Consider the following 16,952-nt stretch of genomic DNA (forward strand, 5'->3'; position numbering starts at 1 on the left):
CTCTGGGGTCTCTGGGGCCCCACCAGCTGGAGGCAGCTGCAGGCCATCTCCCAAGCCCATCATGCCCTTTGCCTTTGTTTCCCCTATGGCGCTTCCTCTGGGCCAGGATGTACTGTGGTTTGAGGTCTCACAGCATCTACTTTAATTGTCATGTTAAAAAAGTAAAAGAAAAAGAAGCTTTTTGGAGACGTCTAATCATGCTTTATTTGAAAATAGAAAATGTGTACAAATGCTAAGGCTAGTATAATCCTAGTGACACCAAGAACTCTGTTTTGAACAAGTTGAATTTGTTACATTGGACAGATGCCGTCTGCACTATTTAAAGCCTGAGCCAGCAATATGTTTTATTCAGAAACGTGTGTTGTATGGAAATTGCCGAGTGCCTTCCCCCCAAAAGTGAATTGCTTGGCTCTGTAGTTAGATTCATGACACTTTCTCTTGCGGACAGGGTAACTGCTATATAGGTAGGGAGTGAGAGCAGCTTAAGTGATCCCACTCGCTATGGATCATCTTGCATTCAGCCTCATGTCTAACCCTGCCAACCACTCTGTGAGTCAGCTGAGATTGTTCAGCTTTGATGGGAGCCAACCCTTGAGTTCAGAGAGGTCCAGGCACTTGCCCAAGGTCACACAGGTGTTGAGTGGAGTCAAGATTTGAATCCAGGGCCTCTGACTCTGAGGCCCTCAGTCTTCCCAGTAAACTTAAGAATAATGTAGAGAGTCACTGCCCCAGGGCTTGAGAGGTCAAGGGTGCCCCCATCTATTCTTCGCCTCCAGTGAAGCCTAGGCTTCAGCCAGAGGAGCACAGGTTGGGAGAAGTGGGGGGGGCAGGGGACAAAGGGAGAAGCTGAACTCACTTTTTGTGATGGATGAAAGCCATTTTTTCCCAATTCTGCAGATGGTGGGTGTTGACATTCAGGGGGAAGAGTGACTGGGGGAAAGATGTCTGAGGGCTCCGTGGGGGGCAGTGATGACAGAAGGATGAGAACCCTGGTCAGTGCGCGTTCCTTCCCTGCAGCCCCAACCGCACCACAGCCGCGGTGGTGCTGGGCTGAGACACACGGGGCTGACTTTACCTCGGTGCTGCTGCTTGGTGCCGTTCTCTTCTCCATCTTCAAAGAGAAAGACACTGAGGTACAGAGATGGTAAGTGACTTGCCCAGGGTCACACAGCTCATGCGAGGCAGCCCCCAGCTCATCTCCTCATGTATCACTATGCATTGAAGGCAAGCTGGCTGTTCTCTTCCTGCCAGCATCTGAAGACTGAGGAGAAGTAATCTTACTTCTTCCTGCCTTGAGACCAAAAGCAAAAGAAGCATTTGTCCTTTACATCTTTTCTCATTCTTATTTGTTATCTCATGGAAGACTATTGTGGGTCAAACTGGGTCTTCCAGAAAGATATGTTGAGGTCCGAACCTACAGTACATATGAGCGTGCTCTTATTTGGAAACAGGATCTTTGCAGGTGTCATCAGGTTAAGGTGAGGTCGTACTGGCTCGAGGTGGACCCTAAGCCAATGACTGGTGTTCTTATAAGAAGAAGAAATATGGATACAAGAAGCCAAGTGAAGACAGAGACAGAGAGATTGGAGTGACACAGCCAGAGTGACCTCCCTGGACTGCTGTCCCCTACCTCCCCAGAAGCCCGGACAGATTCCTGGGACAGATTCTCCCTTGGAGCCTCCTTAAGGATCCAACCCTGCCCATGCCTTGATCTCGGACTTCCAGTGTTCCCTGGCGGGGCAGCTCTCCAGCCCAGAAGAGGTGGGAAGGGGGTTTTCCAGAGGAGCCCAGGTTGGGGGGAAATCCTCTTTCATCTAATTCCAATTATGCATGGCGATCAAGGCCCAGTTCTTGTAAAGGATAAACAGAGCTTAAAGTGGGCCTGCAAAGCCAGGGGACAAAGTGAGAATCAAAGGAAATAGAATTAATGTGTTCAGAACAGCAAGCAACATCCTGGAGAGAGGCCCTGGAGTCCTCCCTGCATGGAGACCCGCACACCAGCCAAGTGAGATGGATCTCGGTAGGAGTGTTTGCCGTGAGATAAACAGTGCATACAGTGTCTGGTAAACTTCTCAGAGTTCAGTAGTAATCAACACAAGGAAATAAATTCTCCCCCAAATAAAGACCATGCGAGCATTGATGGGAGAGTGGAGGGCCATGGTGTTTGTGGCAGCAAATACATTTAAGATCCTGGGAAGAATTCATTCTCAGAACTCAACAATACTTTACTAAAGGTTTAATGGTTGGCAGGTCCCCAAGGCTGCTATGGGTAGAATTTATTTTGGCATGATATGGTCCTTCTGGGAGGAAAGAGAGAAACAGACTTGGGGCTGCTGGTTGTGCCTGGGAATAGGGCCTGTGACCTGGAGGTCCCTGGACTGGACCTGTTCTGGTTCAGCCTCAGGCGCTGCCCTCTGACACACATGCAGACATGCTGGCTCATGCCTGCGGGGCTTTGCATGCGGTGTAACGTCTGTGCACCGGGCAGGTAGCCCCTCCAGCCCGGGCTTGGGGCAGGCAGGCGGCTTCATTTCTTGGATGGGCTTTATCTGTCACGGTTTTGCTGTCCATTGCAGGGTGGCGGTGGTGGGTGCTGGGGAACTTTGCAGTCTTCCTGCTTTGCTTGCTGGCTCAGGTCCCTGGGAAGGCCACCAGGGCAGGCTCCCCGCTCAGCACTGATTTCTCGCACTCAGGTTGCCCCCTGGGGCCAGCCTCTTGGAGCGGATCCAGGCTATCGCACAGAACGTCTCAGACATTGCTGTGAAGGTGGACCAGATCCTGCACCACAGCCTGCTCCTGCACAGCCATGGTGGGGGCCAGGGCACCCCTCGATCCCAGGGTCCATTGCACTGGGTGGGACATCTGGGGTGGGGCCCTCGACTTCTCCCACAGTAGCTCCCTAGGTCTCAGCAGGGTGACTCGGGGTCTACCCTCGCCTGGCACAGGGCGGGGGGGGGGCTGAGGACAGCGGGGCTCTCTGGAGACTCAGGCGCCCTCCTCTGTTCCCCTTGGTGTGGGAGCAACAGTCTGCCTTATGAAAAAGGTGGGGGCACATTTGGATGGGTGCATGAGGTCTGCTCTTCCAAGCTGCCGGTCCATAGCTCTTCAAGCCAACTCCTCAGTGAGTGTGAACCAACCTCCTATGGAGGGCAGTAGTGGTGGCAGACAGGCAGCCCTGGCCTGGGGACCCCTGGCAGGTGACCTTTCAGGTAAGAAAACTCAGGCTGACAGCAAGCTCCAGCCCTCTGCCTCCCATTTCAGACTAACTACTCCTCACATCTCTCTCTGCTGGGCTATGTCCTGGACCAGGTCCTCAGCGAGATGACCTTCTCTCCCTAGTGTCTGAAGGCCGGCGGGACCAGTGTGAGGCTCCCAGTGACCCCAAGTTCCCTGACTGCTCAGGGAAGGTGGAGGTGAGGCCTGGGGCTGAGGGTGCCCAAGAAGGGCGGGCTCCATGGGGACTGTGCCCCAGACAAGCTCTGGGCTTTCGCTGCTGACAGGGCCACCTGCTAGCTAAGGCCTCACTGCCCAGGCCCCTGAGCTGGACCCTGGCACTAGCTGGTGGAGGCCAACCTCAGGGAAACTGCTTTTCTGCCTGGGCCGTCTGCCTGGCCCACCAACCCATAATCCCCCCGACGGGCCATGTTTCAGTACTTTTTTATAGCAAACAAGCTGCTAAACAGATGCGTGCTACCGCCAGCAGCCTGACTTCCATTGAATTCAGACAAGTAGTGGACTCAGTCTCTCCCTTCATTCCTTGTGGTCCAACCAGCTGGACTGAGAGCCCCTTGGGCCCCACCTCCTGGGACCTATGGCTACATGAAGTCTATCCATTGGGGGCCAGTGTGTGGCCATAAGAGCCAGCTCTTCCCTGGTTCTGAGCTCCCTAAGAGGGTGGGGCAACAGCATGGCAGACCCCTCCCTCTGACTGTGTGGGATCACTGTGGGTGGGCTCTGCCCTGGCCCAAGCCCTTACCTCCTTGGAGGTCACTCCTGACCTTGACTTCAGTCAAACCCAGCCAGGCTTTGAGCTGCTGTCCCTCCCACTGTGTCCTGACATGGCTTTATTTTCCTTGGGTCTGTCTCCTTCTGGGCCTGGAAGATGGTGGTCCAGCCTGGCCTTTCCCGAGGTTCTCAGCAGCCAGGACAGGGTCCTGTGTTTCTGGTTCAGTCTCTTCTCCCTGCTTCTGTTCCTTGCTGCATCTTTAGGGTGGGCCCCAGAGGCCCCATCCTGGGGGACCTCGGGGTCCCCAGGGTCATGCATGCGGGGACTACCGAGGGTGTGGGTGGGCTGGCGGGGGCTCCCTGGCCCAGGCTGGCCTCTTTGCAGTGGATGCGCGCTCGCTGGACCTCGGACCCCTGCTACGCGTTCTTCGGGGTAGATGGCACCGAGTGTTCCTTCCTCATCTACCTCAGTGAGGTTGAGTGGTTCTGTCCCCCGCTGCCCTGGAGGAACCAGACGGCCACCCAGATGATCCCCAAGCCCCTCCCCAAAGTCCAGGTAGGCCCGAGAGGTGGGTGGGCCAGTGAGGGGTTGGTGGATGGGTCATCTGGCCTCTGCAGGCTGGACATCCCTTCACCCCTGGTAAAATGAGGCCAGACAGCTCTGCTGGGACCTGCCTACCCTGCTGGGGCTGGGGAAGCCAGCCTGACAGTATCGGTCCTACTTTCTGGGGATGCTGCAAAGCTGGGCCTCCATAAGGGGCGGCTGGGACCCTGAAGACACCCCCTCAACAGACTAGAATAATAGCAATAATAGCTGTCACTCTTGAGGGCTTCCTCAAGATACTTTGTTTGTACTTGAGCCTCCCAGCAGCCCTTATGTGATCATGTTTAACCAACGATGGATCAGAAGTCTAAAGAGTTGAGCTAGCTCAAGACATATTTACTCTGGCTCCACTGGAATGCAGCCTGGCCTCTCTGGCATTTGAGCCCCTGTCCTGACCACTACCTTCCCTGGCCCTCAGACCCCTGGTTGCACCAGATGTCCCTGAGAACTGTCACAGCTGAGCTCCTCTGGAGGCTCAGCATAGGCCAGCTTGGCTGAGGAGGTAGAGCAGGGAGCCCCACTGTGGGAGCCAGTGGGCTTCTTAGAAAGGGTGAGAGAAGCTAGAGCTGGCCCCTGCCTCACGGGGAGTGCCAGCCCTGTCCTCAGGGCTGCAGGTGGTGGTGATGGGATAGCTGCGTATCTGAGAGAGAATCAAGGGCTTTCCTCCAGGCGGTTTTCCGGAGCAACCTGTCTCACCTCCTGGAGCTGATGGGCAGCGGGAAGGAGTCTCTAATCTTCATGAAGAAACGGACCAGGCGGCTCATGGCCCAGTGGGCACTGGCCACCCAGCGCCTGGCACGGAAGCTGGGGGGCATCCAGAGGGACCAGAAGCAGGTACCTGACCCTCACTGTGAGCACTTAGGAAATGAGCACAGGGTCCCAGGTTTCCAAGTGAATACTAGGTCTGCCCTTGAAAGAGTTTGATATTTTATTTGCATTTGAGTCAGAAGGGTGAGGGGAGGCAAAGTCAGATTAGAGGCATGTGGTGGCCCTTGGCATTTTCAGGTTTGGGAAAGGACAAGCTTCTACCCCCACCCCGTAAAGGTCCTCCATTCTATAGACATCTTGTTCTTGTTGGGCAGAAATGTCAGGGCATTTGTCTGGAAGGCATTTTCTACATTATCATTAAAATAATAAGAACCTTCCCTGTTTGGGGAGGGTTCATTGCTCCATCCATCCATCCATCCATCCATCCCTCCGTCCCTTGTCCAATTAACTTACCTGACTCTGACATCACCCTGTCTATTTCTTTCAGAATCCTTATCATACCATGAAATTGTCTCTTGTCTGTGTTCACTGTTGTCCCCTCTTCCATCTGGAATGTAAGCACTACAAGGGCAGGATGTGACCCTCTTGTTCGCCTGTGTCCCCAGTACGTGAGGTGGTCACTCTGCCTCTGGGTTCCCCTGCTGTGCCCAAACATGCCTGCCCAGGGTCAGCTTGGAGACAGTGTCTGCTGCTGGCCGGGTCTCTGGGGTGGCAGGGCCGAGTACTGTTGCTTTTTCGTGCTGACCCTCTGTGTCCACCCCCAGATCCTTGTCCATATTGGCTTCCTGACGGAGGAGACTGGAGACGTGTTCAGCCCGAGGGTGCTGAAGGGCGGGCCCCTGGGGGAGATGGTACAGTGGGCAGACATCCTGGCTGCTCTCTACGTCCTGGGCCATGGCCTGCGGATCACGGTGTCCCTAAAGGAGCTGCAGAGGTGAGTGCTGGAGGAAGGGAGCCCATCCTCCAGGAGCTCCTGCCCCATGTGCTCAGTCAGCCACCCACCCCCTCCATTCCCATGGGGACACCTGTTCCCATTAGGGATTCACCAAGGAAGTATATTTTCATGGTGCTCATCACACCGTTGAGTTCTCCAGTCGAATTCTCCATCTCTGTGCTGGCGAGTGCCTAGAGTTTGTGCTGAGGGCTGACAAATACTGGCCCATGAAACTGAGTCATGTCGTACAGATGGGGTCCCTTCCGCCTGCCATCCTGGTGTCTGGGAGTTTCTTTTCCAGCGCTGGGCTCCTTCCTGGGCCTTTCAGGGGCCCAAGGCCAGTGAGACCTGGGAGGGATGAGCGGGCTGGTGGTGCCTGCCCTGCCCAGAGTCCCTCTGATGCTGCCGGGGATGGGAGATGGTGACCAGGGGACGGGGGCTGCGCGTGCGTGAGTTGGCATGAATATGTTTATTTCTAAATACACTGGATCTGTGGGATTTTTCTTCTTTATTTATTAATATTTATTATTTGATACACACACAAATATATGTGACACATGAGGCACAGGCATGGGAACAGAGTGACACCCCACGATTCCACTATCCGACTTGAGGATGAGGGTGTTACCAGGACTCTTGTTCATCTAGGGGCTCCTCGTACCCATCCCTCTGCTGCCCCTGGAGGAAAGCTGTGGTTTGGATTTTGTGTTTGTCATTCCTTTACTTTTTTGGAAAAAAAATTATTTTTAACATACTCATATATCCATGCACAATGTATGGTTTAGTTGTATTTTGATTTGGTTTTGAGCTTTGTAATAATGGCATCTACTGTATGTCATCTCTGAGACTTGCTGTCTTCACCGTTAATTTTTTTTTAAGATTTTTGTGTGTGTGTTTGTGACAGAGAGAGAGACAGAGAGAGAAACAGATAGGGAAGACAGACAGGAAGGGAGAGAGATGAGAAGCATCAATTCTTTGTGCGGCACCTTAGTTGTTCATTGATTGCTTTCTCATATGTGCCTCGACCAGGGGGCTAAATTAGACTGAGTGACCCCTTGCTCAAGCCAGCAACCTTGGACTCAGATAAGCCTGGGCTCAAGCCGGCAACCTCAGGGTTTCGAACCTGGGTCCTCCGCATCCCAGTCTGATGCTCTATCCACTGTGCCACCGCCTGCCTGGACAGGCTAAGATTTTTCATTTATTGATGAGAGAGAGAGAGAGAGAGAGAGAGAGAGAGAGATGTGTGGGGAGAGGAAAAGGAAGCAAACTCATAGTAGTTGCTTCTAGTATGTACCTTGACTGGGCAAGCCTGGGGCTTCGAACCGGCGACCCCGGTATTCCAGGTTGTTGCTCTATTCACTGCACCACCACAGGTCAGGTGTGTCTTCAACTGTTATTATGTTTCCAAGAGTCATCATGTTGTTGTGTGGCTCCCTTTCATTCATTTTCATTATGTGACATTCCATTGTGCAGATATGCCATAATTATTGATCATTGTTTCCTGTCTGGCTGTTTTGTCCTGGTTTTACAAGTTACTCCGGGTGATGCTGTGGTGGACGTTCTTGTACAGGTGCCCTTTTGTGGCTGAGTCAGAGTTTCTCTTGGGTATAAACTGAGGTGACCATCTGTTGAGAGGTAGGATATGTGAAAATTCAGCTTTATGAGATAATGCCAGTGGTTTCCTGAGTGATTGCACTGATTCACTGTGTGTAGGCTTCCAGGGCCATGTTCTCACCCCCACGTGGTGTTAGGAGGCTCCCTGGTTGAGCACCCTGGCAACTCACGAGGCCCAACATCCTGTCATATGTCTGTCTGTCTTCTTTCCTCTTGAAGAAATGCCTTTGTATATGTTATTTGCCCACATTTCTGCTGGGTTGTTTATCATTTCTTTATGGAGTTGGACTTCTTTTTATATATATATTATGGATATATTCTATGTGAGTTATGTGTGTTGAATCTTATCATTTGTGGATTATTTTGGTAATTTCTTTGTGGTCCACACCCCCAAGGAACAGAAGGCCTTAATTGTAATGGGTAGGAATTTTGTGCTTGGTGGATTTCCATTTCATTGGAGGAGAGTGCTCTAACTTTGCCCCCGGCATAACTAAGGAACACTCTAGTTGTTGGCCTGCAAATTGACTTTTGTCATCAGCCCATTACATTCCTCCCTGGTGGTTTTTAAGCTAAAATGCAATTCCTCTCCAGACCCCGCCCACTATCTTTACAGTCTGTAGGTCTGGGTGCCTCTCTCTTTCTGATCAGCGTTTCATCCTGCCACGAAGCTGATGCTCTGTAGCACAGGAGTGTTGGAGAGAGGAGGCTGCCAACGGGGACAGAGCCATCAGCAATCTTAGGTCAGCTGTCTGCCAGTCACTTATGACCACAGTCAGCAGAAGGTACCAAGACCAGCCATATCGAGCTGGGGCAGGAAGAGGCTGATACTGGGTCTTGTTGTGAGATCACCACATGACTTGGTGATTTGAAGGTTTTTATTCCTGTGGCTTGAAATCCACACCACGAGAGTCATTCGCTTAGGCTGATGCACTTGTTTCGGTAGGTGTTCCACACGTTAGTGAGGATGGTGACAGGGACTGGGGAGGGCTGCGCAGTTGTGGCAGCATCTGTCAGGAAGCACAATCCAGGCTTAGAGGGATGAAGTACCACCTTGGACTAGCACCTCCGCCCCTTCGGGCTTCAGGTCACCTGCGCTGGAAGGAGCTGGGCTGTCCCCAGAGCTGGTGCTGAAGCTTCAGACTAGCTATCCAGTGCTGAAAGAGGGAACCGACGCGTCACTCACTCTGTCTCTCAGCCCGGTGGCATTTTGTTGTCAGGCCAAGCTGTTCACACTGAGCAGGCCACTTCCCAGCCAGGTGTGCCCACTTGCCGCCCGCCAGCGCACCGTGCTGCTCACTCTGCTGTGCCCACGCCCAGCTCCCTCTGAACAGTGGCAGCAATGTCTGTGGAGCAGAATGTTGCAGGGGCAGCTAACGTTTGCAAATCATGAAAAGAGGCATCTTTCCCTGGCCTCAGAGATTCCTACAGGAACATCAGATGCAGTGAGCGAGAGGAGGAGGAAGGGGAAAAGGGACCCAGTGTGTGGGCAGCCAAAGAAGTCTTGGATGACTTGTGGATGGCACAGCCAGTGGCTGTGGGCAGCTGTGGGCCAGACCTGCCTCAGGCAGGGTGGCAATCAAGGATCTGGGTCCCTTGTACCCTGGGTCACCCGAGACCCCAAGGTGCAGTGGGAAGAATCCTGAGGTGGGGAATGTCCAGAGCCCTCATCCCACGCTCTGCCACACACAAGGTCCCTTGGTGGGTATAGAGCGGCCCTGGTCAGCATCACCAACACCTCGCTTCCCCTCAAGGCTAGATGAACTCACATTTATCAAGCAGCATTCAGCTTGATCCCTCCCTTCTGACCATGCATCGTCTGGGGCCAGAGAGCTGAAAGCTTCCTTCCTTTATCCCTTCCTCAGGGCGTGGGAAGGCTTGTCCCGGGCTTGTGACAGTTCAGCATCATGCTTAGAGAACCACCTTTCGTGAGAGCAGGTAGATTTGATAAGTCTCCTTTAGAGGCAGGAGTTTAACTCAGGTGTTCTGCTTCTCAGCCCATGCTGAGGTGTCTCCTCTTTCAGTCTTCACCCCAAATCCTCACCTGCCAGAGTGCTTTCTCCCCCTCTGGCCACTCCCGAGGCCTGGTGCCAAGCTGTGGTCAGTGAGACTGGCATTGACCATCACAGGGCCAGACAGTGAGGGGGAGATCACTGTACTTGGGAGCCCCTGAAATCGAGGCTCCGGTATAAAGTACCAAGATCTGAACTACTCCCTTGCCTCGTTTCTCCTGCGACACATGTGCACCCACATGTATGCACATGTGTACCTGCATGCACACCACTGTGCTGAACCACAGATTCCCACCCATGTATGTGTTCACACATGTGTGTGGCTATACGTCTGTGCATGCACCATGCATGTATGTACACACACATTCCTACACACTTGTATACACCTCCACACACATGCAAACACACATGCACTCCCCACAGAGAATCATGTCTTCCCACCAACGCATCACTTCCTGCCAGGCTTGTGTGGATTGGAAAGTCCTTGAAGCAGGGGCTCCAGGGAGAGGCCACCTCATCTCCACCCGATCTCCAGTCTGCAGTTTGTTGAGTGGGCAGGCCCAGGACCGTGCCCAGACGGCTCTGCCTAGGGTCCTCTGTGGGATCAGCCAGGGCAGAGTTGTGTACCCTCAGGGAGCAGTTTCAGGAAGGCACTTTCAAAATTTGTTCTCAGATGTACTTTTAAAACAATTAAAATCATAAAAATAAAGAAAGGAAAACCACCTTACATAGAGGACACTGTACAGTTTTGTCTAAAAAATCAATAGCCTCACCTGTGGTTGGAGTATGCCACCTTAGAAAAACACCAGCATTTGGGTCTCACTCTGGGCGTCTCTGATTTAATGGGTCTGGGGTGGGACCCAAGGGTCAAGTTTTCAAAGCTCCCTAGGTGGTCTAATGAGCAGTGAGGGTTGAAATGTGGAAAAACAAGGCTCTGGCTTCTTAAGCACCCCTCCCCCCACACACCTCGCCTGGTGGGGGCAGCTGTGGGGCCCGGACACTGTGGAACGTGTGAATGAGCCTGCACGGCTTATTCTGAAGAGCTGTCCTCTGGGTCCCCAGTGCTGATCCTGAAGGACAGGACGAAGGCCTGGAGTGGGGGTTCAGGTTCCTAGAAGGTTTGTAACAAGAGTGTGCATTTTCCTCCCAAGCCCACATCTGCATACCCCCAAAACAGTCATGACGTTCTTGGTTGCAGGGGTGGGGCCGGGCCGAGGGGGCTGGCCAGGAGGGGACCCTCAAGCTCCTCTCAGGGCGTTGGGTGGGAACCTGCCAACATGGCACGTACTTTGTACCACGCCCTTGCTTGGGTGTACTTTTTTCCTCTGACGGGCGTGGACCAGGGCAGTGAGCTCCTCCAGCTCATTCTGTGCCAGGACTACCCTCACAATGCATGGAGTCAACCTTTCCTTCCAGTGGAGATTCCAGTACAGATGTTACTGGTTTGCTAGAGTTGCCATAACAGAGGACCACAGGCCGGTATGATAAATGGATATTTATCATCTCTCAGTTCTGGAGGTGACGTCCAAGATCAAGGTGTCAGCAGGGCTGGTTTCTTCTGAGGCTGAGGATGCATCTGTCTCAGGCCTCTCACCCAGCTTCTGGCGGTGGTCTTTGGCATGTGGTCTTTGGCAATGGTCTTTGGTGTTCACTGGCTGGTAGGAGCATCACCCAGATCTCTGCCTTCATCTTCACATGGTGTCCTCCTGGCATGTGTGTCTGTATCCAGATTTCCTCTTCTTATAAGGATGCCCGTCATGTTGGATTAGGGCCCACCATATAGCCTCATGTCAACTTGGTTACCTCTGTAAAGGTAAACTCCAAATAAGATCACATTCTGGAGGACTGAGGGTTAGGACTCAACATACGAATTTGGGGAAGGGCATAGTGCAACCCACAGCAAGATGGTGACTGAGCCAGAAGGGGGATGTGAGTAGAGATACCACGGAATACACACATGGCATTGCCATGGGTTCTGCAGGAGGAGGCAGCGTCGCCTCCCAGCTTCAGAGAGCCATTCCATACAAGCTGCATCAGGTTAATTTGAAAATAGGTCAACAGGATGTGAAAGTAATCTGAAGTCTGAGAGTTGCAGCCTGGCTCCTGCGACAGAAACGTCCCCCGGGGGCAGTGAAATGACCTGTGCGGGGAAGGCTGTGGGATGAAGATGCTGCTTGTACATTTGTTGCAGTTTATTCACAGATGATCGCGGCAGATGTCCTGACCACTGATGGAGCCGCAGGGCTGGACGGATGAGCCGCTTGTCTCTGTTCCTCGCATTTCAATGTTTTAATTAACTGGCTCACTGGCGTGGTGATGGGGACAATGCCCAGAACCCACATCTGGCTTTGCTGCTGCACGAGGTTTCCAGGGTGAGAGAGGTGATTAGACTGCAGGTAATGTCAGACAGCCTCCTGCCCGTGAGCCATCCATCTGCACATGGTGGGAAGGAGAGGCGAAGCCTGGACCCCTATCAGCCGTACCTCGAGTCATCCTAGTGAATTGATGGCTGTGCTCATCAATTTTATTTGCATAATTTCAAGCATCATTAATAGTACATGGCATGAGGAAAAATTACTGAGCTCTTCCTCCATCCATGAGTGAAATTGGGTTTAGTGGAAAATTAGTTGACTTAACTGGCAAATGATGAAAGCTGGAGGAGATAACGAGCAAGTAAGGGGGATGAGGAGTGGAGCTCTTGGCTGTCAGCACGCGGCTCCAGTGGCAATCGGTGTCCTGGCCTTTGTACTCATTCTGTTGTTGTTCAAGGGAAATACTGGTGGGGGTCTCCAGAGAATGACAGAGGCAGGGACCAAGCTGTCTCCAGCCCATTGAGGCAGCCCTCAGGCCTGGAACCCGTTCAGGTCTGGCTGCGATGGGCTCCAGCAGGCCCGCACCAGGCTGAACTAGCAAGCTCAAAGCGGCCACCAGCTGCGTGATGGTGCGGCCATTCTCTGAGGCGGAAGGAGAGAAAAGCGTTGGGTTTGGGGGGCTTCCAGGAAGGCCTTGAATTTGGGCTTAGACAACCTTGAATTAGAGGTCTCAGAATGGAAACAGCACCTAGGCAGTTGTCGGTAACTGAACTCACGTGTCAGTGAAAATTGCCAAGGGACAGGGAAAATGGTCTGAGAACAAATTCTAAAGAACTGCCACATTTCAAGGCCTCGTTAGTGAGCCTGCCTCCCCTTCTAAAGCAGCTCGTTAGATGCCCAGTTAACTCCCTGGCTGCCTTCTTTATGTGTCCTCACGCTGCTGGGGAGAGGCAGTGGCCCGCTCCCATAACGGGCCGTGGGAGAGGCCGGGCTGCTGCTGTGCTCGGGGAGCTGTGAGGGTTGCAGGGCAGCTGCGTGCCACTGTAATGAGAGGCATCTTTGAGCATTTTGCAAGAATACTTTTTAATTAGGTCCTTCCCACACAGAAGAGAGAGAGAGGGAGAAAATCGTTTGTTCCAGAATTTGAGCACTACCTGGAAGGTTATTTCCCACCACAGACCAAAAGCACAAGGAAAAATAAAACCAAAGGATGTTTAGCCTAGAAAGGACCATGGAAATCTGCCCGCGTGTCACATGTAGGAGTGGAGGCGGACACCAGGATGATTCTATGTCTCTGCAAGACTACCAGCAAGTTCGGGCTCGAGCTCATGCCTGGAAAGGCTTGTTATCATGCCAGAACTCACACCCTGCCTGAGTTTGCTCCCAGCATGGATCCCTGAAGGGCTCCCTGGGTGGGGCTCTCTTCAGTGCCTTCCAGCAAGGCATCTGGACCATGAAAACAGGGGAGGTGGGAATGAGGGGAGGTAGGTGGGCAACTGCTGTGGTACCCCCAGAAGAAGGAGAGCCTGGGGCCCTTGTACCCTGGGTCACCAGAGACCCCAAGGTGCAATGGGGTGAATCCTGAGGTGGGGAATGTCCAGAGCCCTCATCCCACGTTCTGCCACACACAAAGTACCCCAATCAGGCTTGGGGGCTCAGTATATGAATGAACGATCTAAAACAATGGTTTTCAACCTTTTTACACTTGGAGACCATGAAAATCAGAGGGTTATTTCAGGGACCACTAAGGCAGAAATCACCCTCAGAGTAGGCAAATTCGACTAAGATCATTGGGTCTATAATATTAAAACAACATCAGACAGGTTAACTCTTCTGTGGACCGACATGAAATTTCTGGTGTACTGATCCATGGACTAGTCCTGATCTAAAAGCCTGATCATTCCCTGCTGGGGGTGGGGGTGTTGGCAGGCTGAGCAGAAGCTCCTGCATGGTGAGCAGGGGTGGGGGTCCTAGACAAAGGAGTTTCACAGGGTGGCCATGTCCTTCAGGCTCCAGTGAGATGACCCAAAGGCTCTGACACCAGAGGCAGCTCTGGCCCAAATGAAAATGTTCATGTGATGATCTGGCAGCCAGGGTGCCCTATGGGGGCAGGGCCAGACATCTGCGTGGGCCAGGTCCCTGTCAGCAGAGCAGATTACATTTCTAAGGCAGATGGGGTGTGGATGCTTCAGCTCCAGACATTGCAATTGTGGAGAAGACCATAGTGGGTACTTATGGCTCCTTGGGAACGTTGAAGATGCCCCCTCTAGGCTGACACCATCCTGCAGGGGAAATGTTTGTGGGAATTTGCAAAAGGGGCTTCTTCCTCCTGGTAGGTGGCCCGGGCCAGGTGCCTGGTGTGGAAGGTGAGCTGGGCTGGATCTCAGTCTTACCGGCCCCTCGTTGGGGTCTGTTGTGTGGTGAAGAACTTCTACCACTGTATTGTACATGGTATACACAGCCACCCTGCTCACTTCCTTCCCACGAGTCGGCCAGTACCCATGTGCCACCCTCACGTCCTACAGTGCCCCCATGTTTATCCTGGGCTGTAGGAACTGGGGTAGGTCCCAGGGCCTCCAGACAGGGGGCCGGTTGGGAAAGTAGGTTCTGCACACTGTGGGTCTTTGGGGGTTCAGACTCTGACAGGCTTTTCTCTCAGTAACTTAGGGGTGCCGCCAGGCCGGGGCAACTGCCCACTTACGGAGCCCCTACCCTTCGACCTCATCTACACTGACTACCATGGCCTGCAGCAGATGAAGCAGCACATGGGACTGTCCTTCAAGAAGTACCGGTGAGAGGGCTGCCGGAGGGTAGTGACACCCACAGCAGCGCCCCCACACGCCCTGCCCCTCGTCTGGCTGCCAGCTGGTTCCCAGCCTGGGAGAATTGCCTGGACCCAGGTTCAGCGTGGAGGAAAGGTCTCCCTGTCTTCTGTCCCCCACCCCCACATTCCTTTTCCAAGGAGCTCTGTCTCTGGGCTAACTCATGTGACAGTGAACCGTGGTGAGTGGTCCCAGTGCCCCTCCACCGCGTGGCAGGCTGAGGGGTTGGGAGGGGGGCCAGAGAGGAATTGCAGGGAGGGGTGGAAAAGGGAACAGTAGGCTGTGCAGGTGACCTCTGCTGTGGGGAGACTCAGCACTGTCCCCGGGAGGAAGGCCAGAGCCACTGCTCTGGTCTCTGCAGCCAGGGGACACGGATTAACTTAGCACAGAGCCCTGCTATTTATTACATTTGCTCCAGCCATTGATGATTGCACATGATTTTATTAGGGAAAAAAGTGACAGGCAACATTATTGCTTTTATTATTAATGCTCTTCTCCGTGCTCTCGGTGCCTTCTCCTCCCCCATGCCCCCAACACCTTCTCTGGGGGAACAGTGCTGACCTCAGCAGTCTGTGGATGAGTCTGGGTCCCCAGGAAGGAGACAGCGAGAGGAGCTCCTTGTGGGAGTGTCTGAGTCTCCACTGCCCACTCCAGGGGGTGGGATGGATGGATGGAGGGGCTGTGGCCATTGAGAACAGCCTCAGGCTGGGACAGAGCCTGTGCTTACCTGGAGGTCCCCTTGAAGTGACCAGACCCACATAGGGGACTTGTGGCACTGCCTGCCAAAATACATCCCCGTGGCGGTGGCTGGTCCTCCCAGGGTCCTGCCCTTTCAGCTGGGATAGACCAGGCACATCATGGGGGTAGCAGGCTCCTGGGCAGAGGGGCTGTGGACACGAGTGACTGCTGCTCCCTGGGAAATGTAAATGATACAGGTGATCCCTGGGGCCGTGTGGAGGGACCCCACCCACGGCAGTGCCTCTTCTCCTAGGCTCCATTGGGGCAGCCATAATCAACCATTCCTCAGTTACTGGTCCATGGTTCAGGTGTATCTCAGGTCCTGAGACAGTTGGGCTGTTGTTATCCCGTCTGACAGATGGGGAAGCTGACCCAGAGAGGTTAACGTGCCTGCCTGTGGTCACACAACTAGGTGGTGTCTGAGCTTAAGCTCTGACCGCACACTGTACTACCCTGACTAGCCACTGGCCGGTTACAGCGCCCACAGCCTGGAGCAGCCCCAGCCCAGGGAGGTACTGGGGGTTTCTGACTCTGGTTCCTGGTCCCTTGGGGCAGGTGCCGAATCAGGGTCATCGACACCTTTGGGACAGAACCAGCGTACAACCACGAGGAGTACGCCACACTACATGGCTACCGGACCAACTGGGGCTACTGGAACCTCAACCCCAAGCAGTTCATGACCATGTTCCGTGAGTGTCCTAGCCTCGGTGCGGGCGGAGTGGGGCAAGTGGGCCTCTCGTGGTTCCCAGAGGTGGCTTCGGAGGAGGCTGGCTCTCATTCCTCCTTCTCTCCCTCCCGCTGCGGGAGGTGGGATGTGCCAGGCACAGGCCGCCTCCAGGAGAGCCTCGCTCCCCTCTTAGCAAGTGTGAGCTCGAAAGGACTAGCCTTTCGAGCGGGGAGCATGGAGGGAGCAGCCTAGTGGGGCTCCAAGCCTGGCTCTGGAGAAGCCTGGTTACCTTCCAATACCAGCAGGAGCTGGCCTTTGCTCTCTATGACCAAGAGGCTTCTGTGGCCTTCCAGAGAGGCCCATAATGGACTGGGTTGGGAAGGGGCAGGGCAGGCATGCTTTCCTAAGCAGAGGGAACAGATGTAGTGAAGTGGATGTGGGCAGAACTGGAAGGTTCTAGAAATGCAGGTGCTCCAACATTGGGGATGATGGGCAGTGAGGCTGTGGGTGGAGGCTAGGGCCTCTGTGTGTGGAACCCT

At 53.7% G+C, this 16,952-nt stretch overlaps 1 protein-coding gene across 2 annotated transcripts in view; it reads left to right on the top strand.

Moving 5' to 3' along the window:
* The window catches only part of MGAT5B (alpha-1,6-mannosylglycoprotein 6-beta-N-acetylglucosaminyltransferase B), a 63,807-nt gene that overhangs the window by 24,891 nt on the left and 21,964 nt on the right, over positions 1 to 16,952 (top strand). Inside the window, exons 4-10 of one of the 2 annotated variants that reach the window (XM_066381311.1) lie at positions 2,694 to 2,809; positions 3,310 to 3,413; positions 4,331 to 4,501; positions 5,219 to 5,383; positions 6,082 to 6,251; positions 14,846 to 14,977; positions 16,302 to 16,435. In XM_066381311.1, coding sequence (XP_066237408.1) covers positions 2,694 to 2,809; positions 3,310 to 3,413; positions 4,331 to 4,501; positions 5,219 to 5,383; positions 6,082 to 6,251; positions 14,846 to 14,977; positions 16,302 to 16,435 — 992 coding nt within the window. The remainder of the gene's footprint in view (positions 1 to 2,693; positions 2,810 to 3,309; positions 3,414 to 4,330; positions 4,502 to 5,218; positions 5,384 to 6,081; positions 6,252 to 14,845; positions 14,978 to 16,301; positions 16,436 to 16,952) is intronic. The other variant, XM_066381312.1, reaches the window with a different exon arrangement.

Source organism: Saccopteryx leptura, chromosome 4 (genome assembly GCF_036850995.1).
Source record: "Saccopteryx leptura isolate mSacLep1 chromosome 4, mSacLep1_pri_phased_curated, whole genome shotgun sequence".
NCBI lineage: Eukaryota > Metazoa > Chordata > Mammalia > Chiroptera > Emballonuridae > Saccopteryx > Saccopteryx leptura.